This window comes from Adiantum capillus-veneris, chromosome 14 (assembly GCF_014529385.1).
Source record: "Adiantum capillus-veneris isolate H3 chromosome 14, ASM1452938v2, whole genome shotgun sequence".
Classification (NCBI taxonomy): Eukaryota; Viridiplantae; Streptophyta; class Polypodiopsida; order Polypodiales; family Pteridaceae; genus Adiantum; species Adiantum capillus-veneris.
The window spans coordinates 130338608-130354495 of NC_140944.1; the positions used below are offsets into that span (position 1 = coordinate 130338608).

The window sequence follows — 15888 nt, forward strand, 5'->3', positions numbered from 1 at the left end:
TTCAAGCAATATAATCGTCGACGCTTCCAACAATTAAGCTTCGACTCAAAGGTCAAGCTTCAACCATACACGGTGGGCGGTTCAATTTCAATTAAGCTTCGACTCAAAGGTAAAGCTTCAACAATATACGGGGCGGAGTTCGATTAAGTGCTACGATGACTCACTGCTACGACGCGGAGTTCGCTATACTTTGCACGAGCTACCAACATCAGGTGTTTTTTTTGAGTACTTCTTACACTCCACTGTGTAGCCATGGATTCGGATATCAACATGACATTCGATTTTGAGCAAAGTACTCCCGATCCTGCCAATGACGGCTCGCGGCCGGATACTCTCAAGGAGAGTACCCGCGACGCTACGGCACGAGAAGATACTTATGAATTGCTCGACATTCAAGAATTTCGTGCACTTCAGACACGCATGACAGTCATGGATGAAAATTTTAAGGCTTTAAACGAAAATGTTACTAAACTTTCCACTTTAGTCATTCAATTGATGCAACAGCAGGCTAAGAGTCCGGCTGACACCCACATGCATGAGCACGTTGCAACACAAGGGCAAGGCCCAATTACTGAAACACTGCATACTCTCACTGCCAAAGAGGTAGATGATTTGTTGAAGAATTTCAAACCACCAGTTTTCAAAGGCGAAGACCGGGATCGCAATAAGGATGCAGTGAACATCTTTCTCAGTAAATGGGATGGAATTCACGCCTTACGACGAACTCCGGATGCAATAAGAGCTCTGCAAACGAGCTTAACTCTGGAAGTCAAGGCCTACAAATGGTGGATGTCTCTCAAGGAGAAGAACATCATACCACAGAGTTGGAAAGCCTTTGAATCAATGTTTAGCAAGGAAATTTTGCCTACAAACGAGGCCGATCGGAATTGGACCGCTTGGGACACGTGTTCCATGCGCCAATTTCCGTCACTCCTTGAATATATCTCTCAAGTTGGAAGGATTGGATACCTTTCAACAAGTACGAGGGTTCATACGAGGTCTGACTCTAGAACTTAAGAAGTATGTCAAATCCCAGGACCCTAAAACACTTGAGGAAGCCATAGTGAAAGCACATATTCATGATGACCCTGATGATAAGAAAACGTGCCTGCTAGTACACATAGTAACACACGCACTCAGTACGGGCACAATAAAAGAAAATTTATAGTTGTTAATTCATATGCATCTAAAAAACCCAAGGGGTCCAGGGGTCCTCTCTCCCCTGAGGATTTTGATAAGGCCAAGAAAAAGAAGATATGTTTTCAATGCTTATGAAGAGGCCATGGCAAAAAGGATTGTCCCAAGGGGAAATCTGCTGCCCAAGGGAAGGAGAAAGCAGTGCACACGGTGCAACTACTGCCTCTCGAGTCTTCCTCCAAGTTCTCTACAGTGGAAGTAACACACACTGAGGTGGTGCATGAATGTTGTCTCACAGCTTCCATGTGGCAAGAGACCTTTGGACCACATGAGTTAGTACATATACACGGATATCTGCAAGGGCACAAGGTGCGCATCTTGGTAGATGACGGTGCTACGCACAATTTCATCAATTATAGATTGGTGAAAAAGCTCAAACTGTCTCAAATTCTGAGTACCCACCGCTACAAGGTAGCAATGATGAATGGACATGATAGTGAAGTATGGGATACTCAATGCCGAGCTGTTCCATTGGAAGTACAAGGGTACTCTACTTGTTTGGATTTTCAAGTTAGGAACATGGAAAGGGTTGATGTGGTTCTTGGTAGGGAGTGGTTGCATAGCCTAGGACCATCACTGAAGCATAGCTATGAGCACAACAGTTTGATGTTCGATTCCCATGGCACACATGTGTTGTTGTTAGAAGAAAAGGATATACTATCATCACCACTGATTTGTACTGCCGAGCTTGTGCAGCTCGTTTCTGATAATGAAATAGAACAGGTTTTCTTGTGTTACTCATTGTCTCATTTTCTTTCTAACATTGAGTCTGTTGAACATTCATCAACACCGCATGCTTCTCTCTCCTCTATTCCACCAATTTCTAATTCTCCACAAGCAAACGTTGTTAATCAGTTACAAAAATTGTTAAAGGAATTTCAAGATGTTTTTCCTGATGATTTGCCATCAGGTTTACCACCAACACGCTCAGTGCAACATGGCATTGACGTGGTTGCAGGCTGTAAACCTGTTAGTAAACCACCTTACCATATGAGTTACTCAGAGGCTGATGAGGTGGAACGTCAGCTTGCTGACTACCTTAGCAGAGGATTTATACAACCCAGTTCTTCACCATGGGATCCGCCTATACTTTTGGTGAAGAAAAAGGACAGCAGTATGCGCATGTGCGTAGACTACCGGGGCTTAAATGCAGTTACAGTTAAGAACAAATACCCATTGCCAAGGGTCGATGAGTTATTTGATAAGCTACGAATTTTTTCAAAAATTGACTTGAGGTCAGGATATCCCCAAGTCCGTATTCGGCTTGCTGATATACCTACGACTGCATTCCAAACACGGTTTGGACATTACGAGTTTTTGGTGATGCCCTTTGGGTTAACCAATGAGCCCGCGACATTCATGACACTTATGGATAGTGTCTTGAAACCATATTTGGGCAAATTTGTCATTGTGTTCCTCGATGACATTCTAGTTTATAGTGCTTCTGAAGAAGAGAACTTACAACATCTCAGGTAGGTGTTTGAGTTGTTACATGAAAACAAGTTATATGCCAAGGAATCTAAATGTGATTTTCTCAAGGAAGAAATCATTATTTAGGGCATGTCATTTCAGCTAATGGCCTATACATGGATCAATCCAAAGTGGATACCATCCGGAAATGGCCACCTCCTAAAAATTTGGAAGAATTACAGATCTTTTTAGGCTTCGCAAGTTTTTACCGAAGGTTCGTTAAAACTATGCCCACCTTGCTGTACCTATGACGGACCAACTAAAAGACAAAGGTAAGGCTTTTCAGTGGGGTTCCGCTCAACAGTAGATTTTTGAAACACTCAAAGATGCATTAGCTACAGCTCCTTTACTGGCTATTGTAGATCCTTTGAAACCATTCGTTTTGGAAACGGATGCCACTGACCGTGCTATTGGAGTAGTCCTATTACAAGACGGACGGCCAATTGCAGTTGAAAGTAAGAAGCTGGATGCAGCTCAGCAGAATTATTCTGCTTACAAACGTGAACTCTATGCAATAGTATCTACCTTAAAGACATGGTGTCACTGTTTGTATGGTGCTCTGTTCAAGATTATGTTTGACCACGAAAGCATCAAATGGTTTACACAACAAACAAATTTAAAGGGTCGAAAAGCCAGGTGGGCCGAGATCCTTCAAGAATATGACGCCAAGTTAAGGTATCGCAAAGGCCGATACAATATAGTGGCAGACGCTCTCATTCGAATGCCAGAGATCAATTCGCTCTTGTTCACAGAACTTCGTAGTGAATTTTTAGCATCTCTCAAGGGCAAATATGAGCAAGATGAAACATACTCCAAAGTGTGGAGCCATGTTCAAAAGAGGATCCTTCTCACTCCAATGCAGGTAGTGTACAGTTAACCTCCACACCTAGTTCTCCTTTATCAAGTGATGAACTACAGCGATGGAAGCATTTTACCATCGATAATGGGTAGCCACTCCACAAGGGGAGAGTTTGTGTACCGACGGACACAGACATTCGAAGCCAAATTCTTTATGAATGTCATGCATTAGGCAAAATTTGGACTCACAAAGGGGCCCTTTAAGGAGTTTGACTTTACCTCTCTCTACCAAAACGGGCGCATGGATAATTTTTTGCAAAAAAACTCCAAAGTTGGCGGAGGTTTGATAGTTAGAATGTCCTCTTTAAGCTCTATCTACTGATATATAGCATGTCATGAGATTCCTCATATTTTAGAAGATTTTTTTTTTGATTCACTTAGATTCCGACAGAGTTGTCACATCATAGGTGAATCAAAAAAAGAATCTTCTAAAATATGAGGAATCTCATGGCGTACTATATATCAGTAGATAGAGCTTGAAGAGGACATTCTAACTGTCAAACCTCCGCCAACTTTGGAGTTTGTTTGCAAAAATTTATCCATGCGTCCGTTTTGGTAGAGAGAGGTAAAGTCAAACTCCTTAAAGGGCCCCTTTGTGAGTCCAAATTTTTCCTAATGATAGTCCAAATGCAGTGCACCCGGGGATTAGAAAAACTTATTCTCTCGTAAGATGCCAATTTTACTGGCCAGGTCTACATGGCTTTGTTCAAGCTTATATCTTGCATTGCCAAAAATGTCAAGTTAACAAAGAAGAGCGCCTGAAAGCAGGAGGACTCTTACATCCTTTGGAAATTCCCAATGGAAAATGGGAAAGTATCTCCATAGATTTTATAGTAGGTTTACCGACCACTTTATGAGGTCATGACTTAGTATGGGTGGTCGTAAACAGGTTGACTAAACTATGTAAGTTTATTCCGACCAAATCAACGGTTAAGACACCAAAACTAGCAAGATTATTTGTGGACAATCTATACAAATTGTATGGGTTGCCAGTTAATATTGTTAGTGACCGTGACCCAAAGTTTAACAGCCACTTCTGGAGAGCTGTATTTAAACGATTGGGTACACAACTCAACCTCAGTACAGCTGACCATCCAGAAACAGATGGTCAAACGGAACGGGTTAACCAGGTGCTAGAGGATATGCTAAGAGCATACGTCAGCAAAAAAAAGACAGACTGGGAAGAATACTTACCTATTCTCGAGTTTGCCTACAACAGTTCTAAGCATGTCACAACAGGCTTCAATCCTTTCATGCTCATGTACGGGTTTCAATTTAGGTCACCAGTTACGGTGGGGTTGGCAACCGAAAAACTCCAACAGGTTAAGGATTTTCTCCAAGACCACATGGATATGCTGAAACTTACTCGTCAGAACGTCCGACAAGCACAAGATCGGTATAAGAAATACGCTGATGAGAAACGTCGGCAAGTTACCTTCGAAGAAGGGGAGGAAGTATTTTTACGAGTGCCAGAACATTCAGAGAGTCTGAAAACTGGACCAACACCTAAATTATCTCCCCGATATTGTGGGCCTTTCAAAATACTCAAGCGAGTTGGTGATCGTGCCTACAAACTACTACCATCACACTCTTGCATTCATCCGGTGTTTCATGTAAGCCGGCTACGAAAGCGGTTACATGGAGACGACAACGTCATTGACCAACAGGTTTTGGTTGATTACCTTGAACCTCCTACGTTATCGCATGAACCTGAACGTGTTATAATTTACCATGAGTTGCGTACACGCCATCATATACGACAACAAGACTTAATCAAGTGGAAAGACCGAACTGAAGAAGGTGCCACTTGGGAAAACATTAGTGTTCTTAAGAAGAAGTTTCCCACTTTTGTTTTCGAGGATGAAAACTCTTCTTTAAGGGGGGAGTAATGTCAGGACAAGAGTCCTGTACCGTAAGAACTAGGATAGTCATGGACTACGGCCAAGGGTCGGGCTAGGCAGTGTGGACAGGGGATCTGTCTAGGGCAAGGGGCTAGGAGCCCGCCTATATAAAGGGAGGTTGCGAGGAGGATCCTAGAGTCTAGTTCCTAGTTCTTACAGATATTTGGGTCCCTACTCTAGTAGAGGTCCTTTTCAAGGTGCCACGAGGTGGCTCCCCTATCAATCGATGTATCTTTGGGTGATGGAGACATCATCAAGCATGATCAGAATATGTAATTTGTTGGTTAAGCTAATATAACACACTCACCATCGTGAGTTTTGCAAAAAATAGGCCTTCTTTTATTAAAAGTAAATCATTAGAGACTTGAAATCTAAAGTATAACCAATAAATCAAAAGCAATGATACATGCTTAAATATAAATTTTAAACTTCAAAATATGACATCACATTAGTACCAAAATATAAAATATAGACATGTAAAATTGATGTGTAGATCAAATATTTTCTCTCTCTCTCTCTCTCTCTCTCTCACATTCTCATGGGAGGCCTTATGAGAAATGTAGTATTAGTGACTAAACTAAATGTCATATAAAAAAATAGATCACACATATTTGCTTACTGGCTCTAAACTAAATGTCATATAAAAAAATGGATCACACATATTTGCTTACTGGCTCTAATGTATTACTAAAAATTAAAAGGTATTACTAATGGCTTCAAAAAATTTAAAATCCCTAAAAACTAGAAGATTCCTTCAACACATGCTAAATAATGAATCATAATTGGGTCCTTCCTACTCAATGGGGTCTGCCCTACTATTGGCAAAGTGTTCATCTTTGTTTTGCCCTTGCCTTGCTGCCAACCGACCAGTGGCATTGGCGCCCTTTGCATAATCTATGAGCAACATTAATGTTCTTGTGCACACCTCTTGTTGCCCTCTACCATTACAGCTACGTGTACAACCCGCCTTGTCCTTATTGCTTGCAATGGTCCAAGCCAGCTCTATCAGCACCCACCTTGGCCCCATACATTGTTAGGCCTGCACATTGTCGTCGTGCTCGGAGACTACTTCCATACTTGATGCCCTTACTCAAGGCTCGATTACATCCACCATTTGCTCTTGGTCTCGACCTACCCATGTTGTTGTCGATCCATGCTATCTATTTTCATGCCCTTCTTTGTCGAGCCGCCGTTGGTTTCTTCAAAAGTGCCGATCGGTAGCAAATTTAATAGTGTTTTGTAGTGTGACTGGCTCTACTTGGAAACAAATTATTTTCTTTCAAATTATTATTTCTATGGTTGTTGCCGCTTGGATTTCTAAGGTTTGCGTGTCACATCCCTCACAGCGTTTAACAGCTATGTCTTATGGCCGTCATAGGCTCGGAGCCGACCAGAGGGTTTCTTGTCTCGTCGTTGTGTACACTACTTGCATGCATGAGCTCATAGCCCTTAGCTCCTCTGTCTTTGTGGCCGTCACAGGCTCCGAGCCCACTGGAGGGCTCTCTGTCATCATCATTACTCTACTTGCATACATGAGAGAGAGAGAGAGAGAGAGAGAGAGAGAGAGAAGAAGAAGAAGAAGAAGAAGAGGGTTTTAACGTCGTAGGAAACTATCTCAAGAGACCTCAAAAGATCTATCTGACATTAGATAGAGAGAGAGAGATATCTACAGGGAATGAGCTAAAATGGCGTGTATAATTATTCGTTGCCGATTGATCTCCCAAAAATGACTCGCATGACCTTTCTAAGGTTTCCATTCTACTTTGCTTGTTGCTCGAAGCTTGTGCACGGCCACTCGTTGCCCATCAAGCAACATCATTAAGTATCCAGCACTCCCATAGTATTTTGCCCCAACTTTTCAGCATCGCATTCATTTTTATGATTTCCTAGCCTTTGCATCGTGAAGAAATCTCTATGTTTTTCAACAAAAATACTCCTTTAAAAAAAAATCAGGAGAACCTTGATCAAACCCCTCTCCCTCTTCCCCTTCTTCGATTTCTTTCCCATTCCATCTCTCCTCTCCCTCTTTATTCCTTCCCCGTCTTCGATTTCTTTCCCATTCCATCTCTCCTAAAGTAATAGAAAGATTTTCCTTTTTTCTGAGATGGGGATAGCTACTGGCTCTATACTACTGGAAGGACGTAAAATAAAATCCATTATTAGGTGGACATATTCCCTCAGATTCCCTCGCTTCGCAGGTTACGGCCTTGCTTCTCTCTGCGCTCATCGTCTCCAACCTCCCCATCGTCACCTCACAGCCTTGTTGCCTTGAACCCCCAATACCTCCTTCTCCATCATCTTATGTGACACCACAAACCACAGCTCCGCTCCAGTCCTAACAAGGCACACTTCTCCAACGACTCAAACTCGCAATCTCCCAATGAATTCTCTCGCCAATTGCGTGAGGTCACAGATCACATCCCTTCCTCACTTACACTCAAACGTCTTGCTGGGATCTTCTTCACTTGCACTCATCGAATCCATGCCGGCCTCCAGATATTATTCATATATGGTGTGGGTCGTTCACATCCTCTCGCTGGCTTGTGGCATCGGCATCAACGATGTTTGCAGGCAACTACAACAATCGCTGGGTCTCGTTCGCTTGTGGAGCGCATCAAACACACAGAGAGAGAGACAGACACACACACATAGATAGAGAGAGAGATGAAAAAGGAAAGAGCCACAAGTTTTTCCAGGTGGCTTACTCCTCTCGTCTTCACTTTTTCCTTCCAACATAGACCCTTCCCTTTATCTCTTCTAACTAATGCCATGATTTTATGAATTTCCATCAGCTGGCACCCCCTACTACTCCCTACTACTGGAAGGACGTAAAATAAAATAGTTAGATACTTGAAAGATGCCCCTCTCTTATTTGCCTTGGCACTCAAGGCTGACGTGCCCCTCCCGCCTGGAACTCGCGAGCACCACAGCTCCCCCTACCACTCAGAGCTGGAATTCCTCCTTCCTAGCGAGTCTGCATCGCAGCTCCCCCTACGACTCATAGAGCTACACCTACAGTCATGTTGCGAGCATGCTTATTGAGGACTGTAATGACGCTAGCAACAAGTGCCACAAAGGTTGCCCCACTGGATTTCCGGCTCTGCATAATGTCAGCTAGGTTCCCAATTCGCCTTGGGAACCCAGTCTGCTTCTCTGCCATACATGATAGATAGAATACATAGAAACCCTTGCGCCAGAGTTGGCCCATCCACTGATTTGTACCAAAGCAACAAGCGGCGCGTACCAACTCATGCTTGTTCCAATTTGATGCATAAGACTCCAGCTGCTTTGCAACCAAGGCAAGCACTGGTTCTGAGACAACATACTCGATCTTCCAGGCGACATGGCCTGATGCACATTCTCACGCACATCCACGGGCCCACGACTGACAGCTTCAATACGATGATTAACATCCCCACTGGTTTGGGCCCCAATGGAATACAAATAATAGCATCAAAATCGTCGTTCGACATTCCTCTGTCAAATAAAGGCAGACACCAGATTCCTCTTTCAAATTGCCAAAGGAAGAAGCGCCCAAGGAGAACCCATCAGATTCCTTCCAGCCAGGCACAAGGAGCCATTATTCATGGGAAAGGACACTAAGAGTCCTTTCCCGGTCGTCGAGAGTCGGGAGGAGGGGGGCCTGCAGTGAAGCCTGAGCAGACTGAGAGCAGGTAACGACGCACGCGATTGGCCAGACAGTTTAGCGACAGTTTCAAATTTCCGGCGCTGATGTGGCAGCAGCTCAACACATTCCGCCTGCTGAGTTGGAGGTCCCTCGTCGTCCGACGGCTGGGTAAATTCCGTCTGCTAACATGGCGTGCATCCAAGCCTTGCAGCACCACATTCCGCAGAAGAATGTGCAGTAGATGGAGGGCGTAGATTGACTGCCCCCCGACTCCCGACCTTGACGAAGTAGATCAAAATAGGAAAGGAGGAGCATGGCTTCCACGTCGCCTGCCTCTAGAGTCCCCCTTTTAAGTCTTTTAAAATTTTTTGGGAATCTTCTTATGATTCTCACTATTTAAGCATTTTCCTCAGCTAGGTACCCCCTACTACTCGCTCTATATTGCATTCATGAATTAATTTTCGATGAAGATTCCTACAATACTTCAACTTTTCAAGACTCTAACAATATTTGCACACACTTTGGAGTGTCTGTCTTTTCCGCTCCACAAACATCTCCTCGGGCGACCCCTCACATACATACCGACAACAAGAGAAAAAGAGCAGCACACGAGAGAGAGAGAGAGAGAGAGAGAGAGAGAGAGATGCAGGGCTAGTAAAATACATTTATCCTAACCAATCAAAATAAGAGGAAACTTGAAATTCTTTCGTTTTTTAGGTCAAAATTTAAAGCTTTTGCCGATAATTACACTAAGATTTATGTAAATTTATCGGTTTTCTTAAACAAAATCTAATCGGGATTTTATAATTTCAGTCGATTAAAATACACTAGAGTCCTAGTGCTAATAAAAAACCTAGGTTTAGTGTAACTCCACCTACAAATTTTGAGATTTACCTCTAAATTTTATAGTTGAAAGTGAAAAAACCTCCAAAATTTGAAAAAAATTAGTGTAAATTGGTATAAAAACCTTCAGATTTAGTCGGTTTACCTCAATTGTTTGTAACTTGTAGGTTTGACAAGTTTTTGGGAAAAAGTTTTTTCCGAGCACTACGTGACTAGACCCCGGTTTTTTTCTAGCACTGTGCAGTAACAATACTTTAGACTTTAACAATATTTGCACATGCTTTCTGGTGTATCTGTCTTTTCCGCTCCACAAACATCCCCTCGGACGACCTCTCACGTGGATACCGACAGCAAGAGAGAAAAAGAGCAGCGGACGTAGCCCTGCACCAAAAGAAAAAGAGAGAGAGAGAAGTCCTGAAGGAAGAGAGAGACACTAGAGTTGTCTCGACTCTCGCTCGTCGACGCACGCACACTTGCAACAGAGAAAGAGAGAGGCTCAATACCAGTACACCGCCACCAGCTATGTCGCATGGAGCATCACCTCTCTCCTACTCGTCCTTGTTGTGCACCATCGTTCGAGAACGCTCCTTCCAATGCTCCTTATGTCTCCTTTGAGGCAACAATATTCAGAGCCATTGCACCTTGGCTCCCTCTACTCTTCGCTCTATCACTATGTGCTCTTGGTTTGTCACACCTCAAGCTTTGTTCATCTTTTGCCTACAGATCGTCACACCTATTGCTGCTCACGAACGCCCCTCTGCGCCAATTGCAAAGAAGGAAGACTCTCTCTCTCTCTCTCTCTCTCTCTCTCTCAATCTGTCTGCGGCTTCACCCGCACATGGCGTTCTCGACTCTAATTTCCAATGATGGCAACCCTCCCTCGCCAACCCTGATCATTCTTGCACACTGAGCCCTGGGCCAGATTCTGAAGGCTTGTCATTCTGACATGCTCCGTCGTAATGGCGACGACACTCACACCATCTCCTCCCACTGGCATTAAAAAAACTCTCCGTTTGTCACTTTGCCTTCATTGCACACGTCATGTCTCTTCCTCTTTCCTCCACGTGGAGTCTCTCCACAGTGAAAGGCGCAGAAAGAGCATCCACCCAGATTTCACTTAATGGAGCACCTCAAACAAAATTTAGACGTTTTTTTCTTTTTTTAAGTGCTTAGTTGAACTTGAATTGCATTAATCACAAAAAGTTACAAACAACCCCGACATATCCTTTGCACAGGGAACTCGATAAAAAATACGTCGCAAGGGACACACCTCCCCAACTACTCTTCCTTATTAGGCTTGCAATTTTTATTCCTTTTACAAAGGAAATTCCACCAATATGTCCATACGATTTTCAAAAAAGAAAGTAGGTGGCGAATCTTGCATAGATTTCGATGATCAAGTTGAAATTTAAAAAAAGGGCGACGGGAGCACATGCTGAGAGGAGGTGCAACATCTTTTTTTCACATTGAAGGTAGAAGACGGCAACTGCAATAGCAGACGGCTGAGGTGGTTAACGATGTGACCACTGGTACGACTCGCTTGGGTTCGAATCTGAATTCGTTGTATGAGTTTTGCTTGCCCTCTGCGCTACTGTCGAACAACGAACAGATCTAGCAAGATTCGCATGTAATAAAACAATGAACCCACCAGTATGTACCCACCAATATGACTCCAAAATAAAATTTGTGTTAAGAGGTTCAAATTCTTTTGAAAGAGTAACGCATTTCTGAACGGCCATACTGCTCTCAATGCTTTAGCTCTTACTATGCATATGTCAGTCCATAGATCCACATTGTCAATGCGTCTAGAGTCCATAGCAAGGTCGCGTCTGAAGAAGAGAGTTTCCGGATGTAAGAACACCCACCTGCAAACAATGTCCTTGAAGTTTTTGATTTCGGACACCCCATAATAGGTGTGTGAGGGTTGCATTCGGGTGCTCACATCTGACACAAGTGCTTTGCTTTTGCCTTATCTCCGGTTGGCATGAATCCAGAAAGAATCTTCCAAAGGAATACTTTGTCTCTCTCTTCGCATTTAGCTTTCCATATGTTTCCCACTACTTGAGACCATTTGCTTGCATCCCACTTTTTAGACTAGTTCATGTTCAGGTGTTCAATCCAAGCTTCTGAAGCGCAAAGCTTTTCATAAATCGATTCAGCTTTGGGCGAGAAAACAATCTTTATCCATGCCACTTTCAATCTAAAATGTTATATACAAAATGTTATGATAGCTTTGAGGGATGGGCAATTTGACATCCATAACACCTAAATTATAAATAGATTTCGTCCTCATAATCTCGTGTATATTGGATAGAAGGACCTCTCGAAGGAATTAGCAAGACGTATGAACAAATATTTTGTAAGTGAATATCACGTTGTCACTAATTTGAAAGGTACTTAAAAGTGATGACAGTGGACCATCATTATGATTTTTTGGAGTGGCAAGACTTTCCGTTTGATTGTCTTGAACAACCTGGAACATTCCACGTACACAACGAAACATTCTAGGGGCTTTTATGGGAGTCAAAATGACCTAGAAATGTCCTCAAACAACAAACTTAAGGACCAAATAAAGGTTGAGATCATGGAAACATGGACTAAAAGTATCCAAAGTTGCTCCATCCTTGGCTTTCCAAGCTTAGAGATGGAGCCCAATATACGTTTTGGAGAGAAGTTTCCACATTAAAGGTGAATAATGAAGGAATGTCCAAGTCGGCACATTTCTCGAGACAACGCCAACTTATATTGGAAGGATGAGGACCAACAGGTCTTGTAACATAGTCTGAATTAATATAAAAAAACTCATGGTTAGTAGAGTCTCAAAAGCTATGTGTAATGATCCAATGCCTATCATCGAGACACGGCTTGATTGGAAAGCATGGTGTTGACCCAACGATAGAATTTTTGCTCTTCCAAGCTTTCGGAGCTTATAGCTAGATGATCTCAAAGCGGATTGGTTCACTCCACTCAACAAATTGTGCATGATCAGAGAAGTTAGTTTTGAGATCAATCAGAGAAACCAATCAGAGAACTTAGTTTTGAGAGGGAGAAAATTTTAGAACCAAACAAATCTAGTGTGCTCACAAGTTACTAGATACTACTTTCTAGAGCAGATTTGGAGAGCTTGGAGCCTATAGGTCTTTGAAAGACAGCTAGCGGTAGCTCAATTCAATGATATCATGCGTGAAAGCATTAAGCTTATTCCTTTGACAAGATCTAGATTAGCATCGAGTGCTCAAGCCGAAGAATGGAATGATGCTTTAATGCACGTTGGTTACTCAGCCTATGTCCTCTACGGGTGAATACATCGTGGATCTTCGATAGGAGTGGTTGGATAAGAGAGTTCAAGGTCTCCTCCACCCTTTGGAAATGTTGTGCCCTACTAAGGGAAATTCCTTGAGCATTTAACACGTTTTTTGGGATCAAAATACCGACGGGTAACTCAAAACAAATCGCATTATGCTATTGCAAGTGCGCTAGCATAGGGGTACGAGAACCAAGGCAATATGTAAAGCCGAGAACTTCGAATTAAATTTTCACACAAAAAGCATTCCAACGTTTGGAACTCCAAGGTGAGATAAGCGAGATTAATTAAAGACCCTTGGAAATCAAGGTGTAATGAGGGTATCTTGGGTATCTTGCTTACATTTTGGGGGGACAATACAAAGGAGCGAGTATGAGGATAAATGAATCTAATTTTGATTTTACAAATGAAGCAAGACAGTCAACAACTCTTGCGCTAGAAGATTTAGAAATTTTCTCATGTAGGAAAAGGGAGCCTTTTTGAGTGTTTTCCATACAATGCATAACATCATGAGCTTCTGCTCGGGAGGCACCGCATACCTAGCTAGGTACGATTGAGGTAAGGGACCGCCAACCCCCCCACCGGACCGACGGTCCCCTACCCCAATCGTACCTAGCTAGGTATGTTGTGCCTCCCTCACAAAAGCTCATGATGTTGAGGTAGGTCATAATGTGGGAATAATCGTGAGAATTTGTCCAAAACTTCTTGTGAATTGCTTCTAGCGACTCTTTCTCCTCTCTACAACTCTGTGATATATTGTTACTAGATGTTGGTGGTTTGTGTGTAATGGCAAGCTGAAAGCAGGAACCTAGGCGTGACATGTTTGAAAAGAGGAGGTTGGATGGGGTCTGGTTGATGGGGTAGGTTCAATCTTGCTCCTTCCATCACCTAGGCCTATAGCCAGCAATGTGTATTCATTACAGGTGTCCATTTTGACAATGGTGTCCATTTAGAAAGAGCCACGTGTAGGAGCATGAATTATAATTAGAAGCCTGTCTATTTATAATTGAAAAGGCAATTTCACGATGACGAAGGAAAGGGGACTAGGGAAGATATAACATGATTCATGGTGAGTCCCTTACCTCGCCGCATTCTTGAGCGTATGTACCAGCTAGAACTCGTTCCCACCGTGAAGTTGTTTCAGCTGCCTTCTCGTCTATCTTGCACAGCGGCATCGCTAACGCCGCCTTCGTGGGAACACATATTTTGGCCACAGAACTTTGGCCCACGGTCAGGGCGATGGAGATGAATCCCACCAGCATCAACTCTGCACTTAATTAGCCAGTTCACCATGTGGAGGGAGAGAGAGAGAGAGAGAAGAAGAAGAAGAAGAAGAAGGAAATGTTTTCTATCACAGGTATAATCTAAATATGCAGAGACCAAGAGTACCCACCATCTTTGATCCTGTGAAATGCTGCTTGCAGGGATATCTGCTTGTATTTTACTAGGAGCTGCCCAAAACACGTCAATTATTAGTATAAGAGAAAGACGAGAGAGAGAGAGAGAGAGAGAGAGAGAGAGAGAGAGAGCTTACATGCTCGGCTAGCTCGATGGCTTTCTCAAAGAAAATGGAGATGGCAATAAACATGAAACAAGTTAGCGCAATGGCCCATGTGGAACTATTCAACAGACTGGCTTCACCCTCTGCGGCCACAGCCATGTTCTTCTGCGCAGAGAGAGAGAGAGAGAGAGAGAGAGAGAGAGAGAGAGAACTGTGTCTGAGAGAGAGGGCTCCAAACCGGGCTGTTTACTAAGTACTGCAAAGCGTTTCTTCATTGTTTTAATAGGCTATGGCATTGACGTCAAAGCTCAAGTGCATTTGTAGGCGGCCAGTGTACACGCACGAGATTACAGCCTAGATATGTTCCCATGAATGAAGAAGGAGACCTCAAAGATGTATCCGACGAGTTTTGAACTCAAAGCGTCTATGATACAAAGGTTTTTCTTCGTATTTGCACACGTACACACTCACAAGAGAAGAGGAGACCTCAAAGATGTATCCGACGAGATTGAACTCAAAGCATACTTTGTGATACAAAGCTTTTACTCGGCCTAGTTCCTCTTCGTTTTTCCACACGTACACACTTGCAAGAGAAGCGAAGTTTCAACATTGTAGAAACAATCCCAAGAGTCTTCAAAGATTTAGCCGACAAGTCTTGAACTCAACACACATCACTCACAAGAGAAGTTGTAGGATAACCAATCTACCACACTTATGTCATAGATGTGTGTGTGTGTGTGTGTGTGTGTGCGCGCGCGCGCGCGCGTGCGGGCACGCTCGCGTATGACAGAGAGGCTTACCAAACAGTGAGCGAACATTCTCAAGCAAAGAAAAAACCGAGTGACTTTCTCACAAACATTGAGCTTTGTTATTAGCAGCAACTCATATGGCATTCTGTCAATGTTGCAAAAACAAAATATGTTTTATGAGTTTTCTGGGCGTTTTACACATTACACAATAGACTCTAAGTATAGCAAAATAGGGCCAAAATAAAGGTTTGGACGGGGAGTTGGGATTGTTCAAAGCTATGGCGTCCTTTTTTCTGCGGAGAAAATCAAAGGACGATGTGTGTAGCCACATCGACAGACTGCCCAATCCCTTTGCAATGGAGGAACATGTATAGAAGTGTATAAAGTACCTAAAATACATCTCGAAAAAAGAACTCAAAGCTTTCCTCACTATATAT

General features: G+C 43.0%; 1 protein-coding gene across 5 annotated transcripts in view; it reads right to left on the reverse strand.

Moving 5' to 3' along the window:
• The window catches only part of LOC147443115 (MLO-like protein 10), a 46031-nt gene extending 30987 nt beyond the window's left edge, over positions 1–15044 (reverse strand). For 2 of the 5 annotated variants that reach the window (XM_086529039.1, XM_086529038.1), the window contains exons 1-3: positions 14736–15040; positions 14595–14652; positions 14284–14468 (exon numbers count right to left, since the gene is read on the reverse strand). In XM_086529039.1, coding sequence (XP_086385165.1) covers positions 14284–14468; positions 14595–14652; positions 14736–14861 — 369 coding nt within the window. In that variant the 5' untranslated portion in view covers positions 14862–15040. Of the gene's footprint in view, positions 1–10042; positions 10279–10400; positions 10938–14283; positions 14469–14594; positions 14653–14735 lie in introns of those variants that run through there. The other 3 variants (XM_086529041.1, XM_086529042.1, XM_086529040.1) reach the window with 3 other exon arrangements.
• Between the last annotated feature and the right edge of the window lie 844 nt (positions 15045–15888).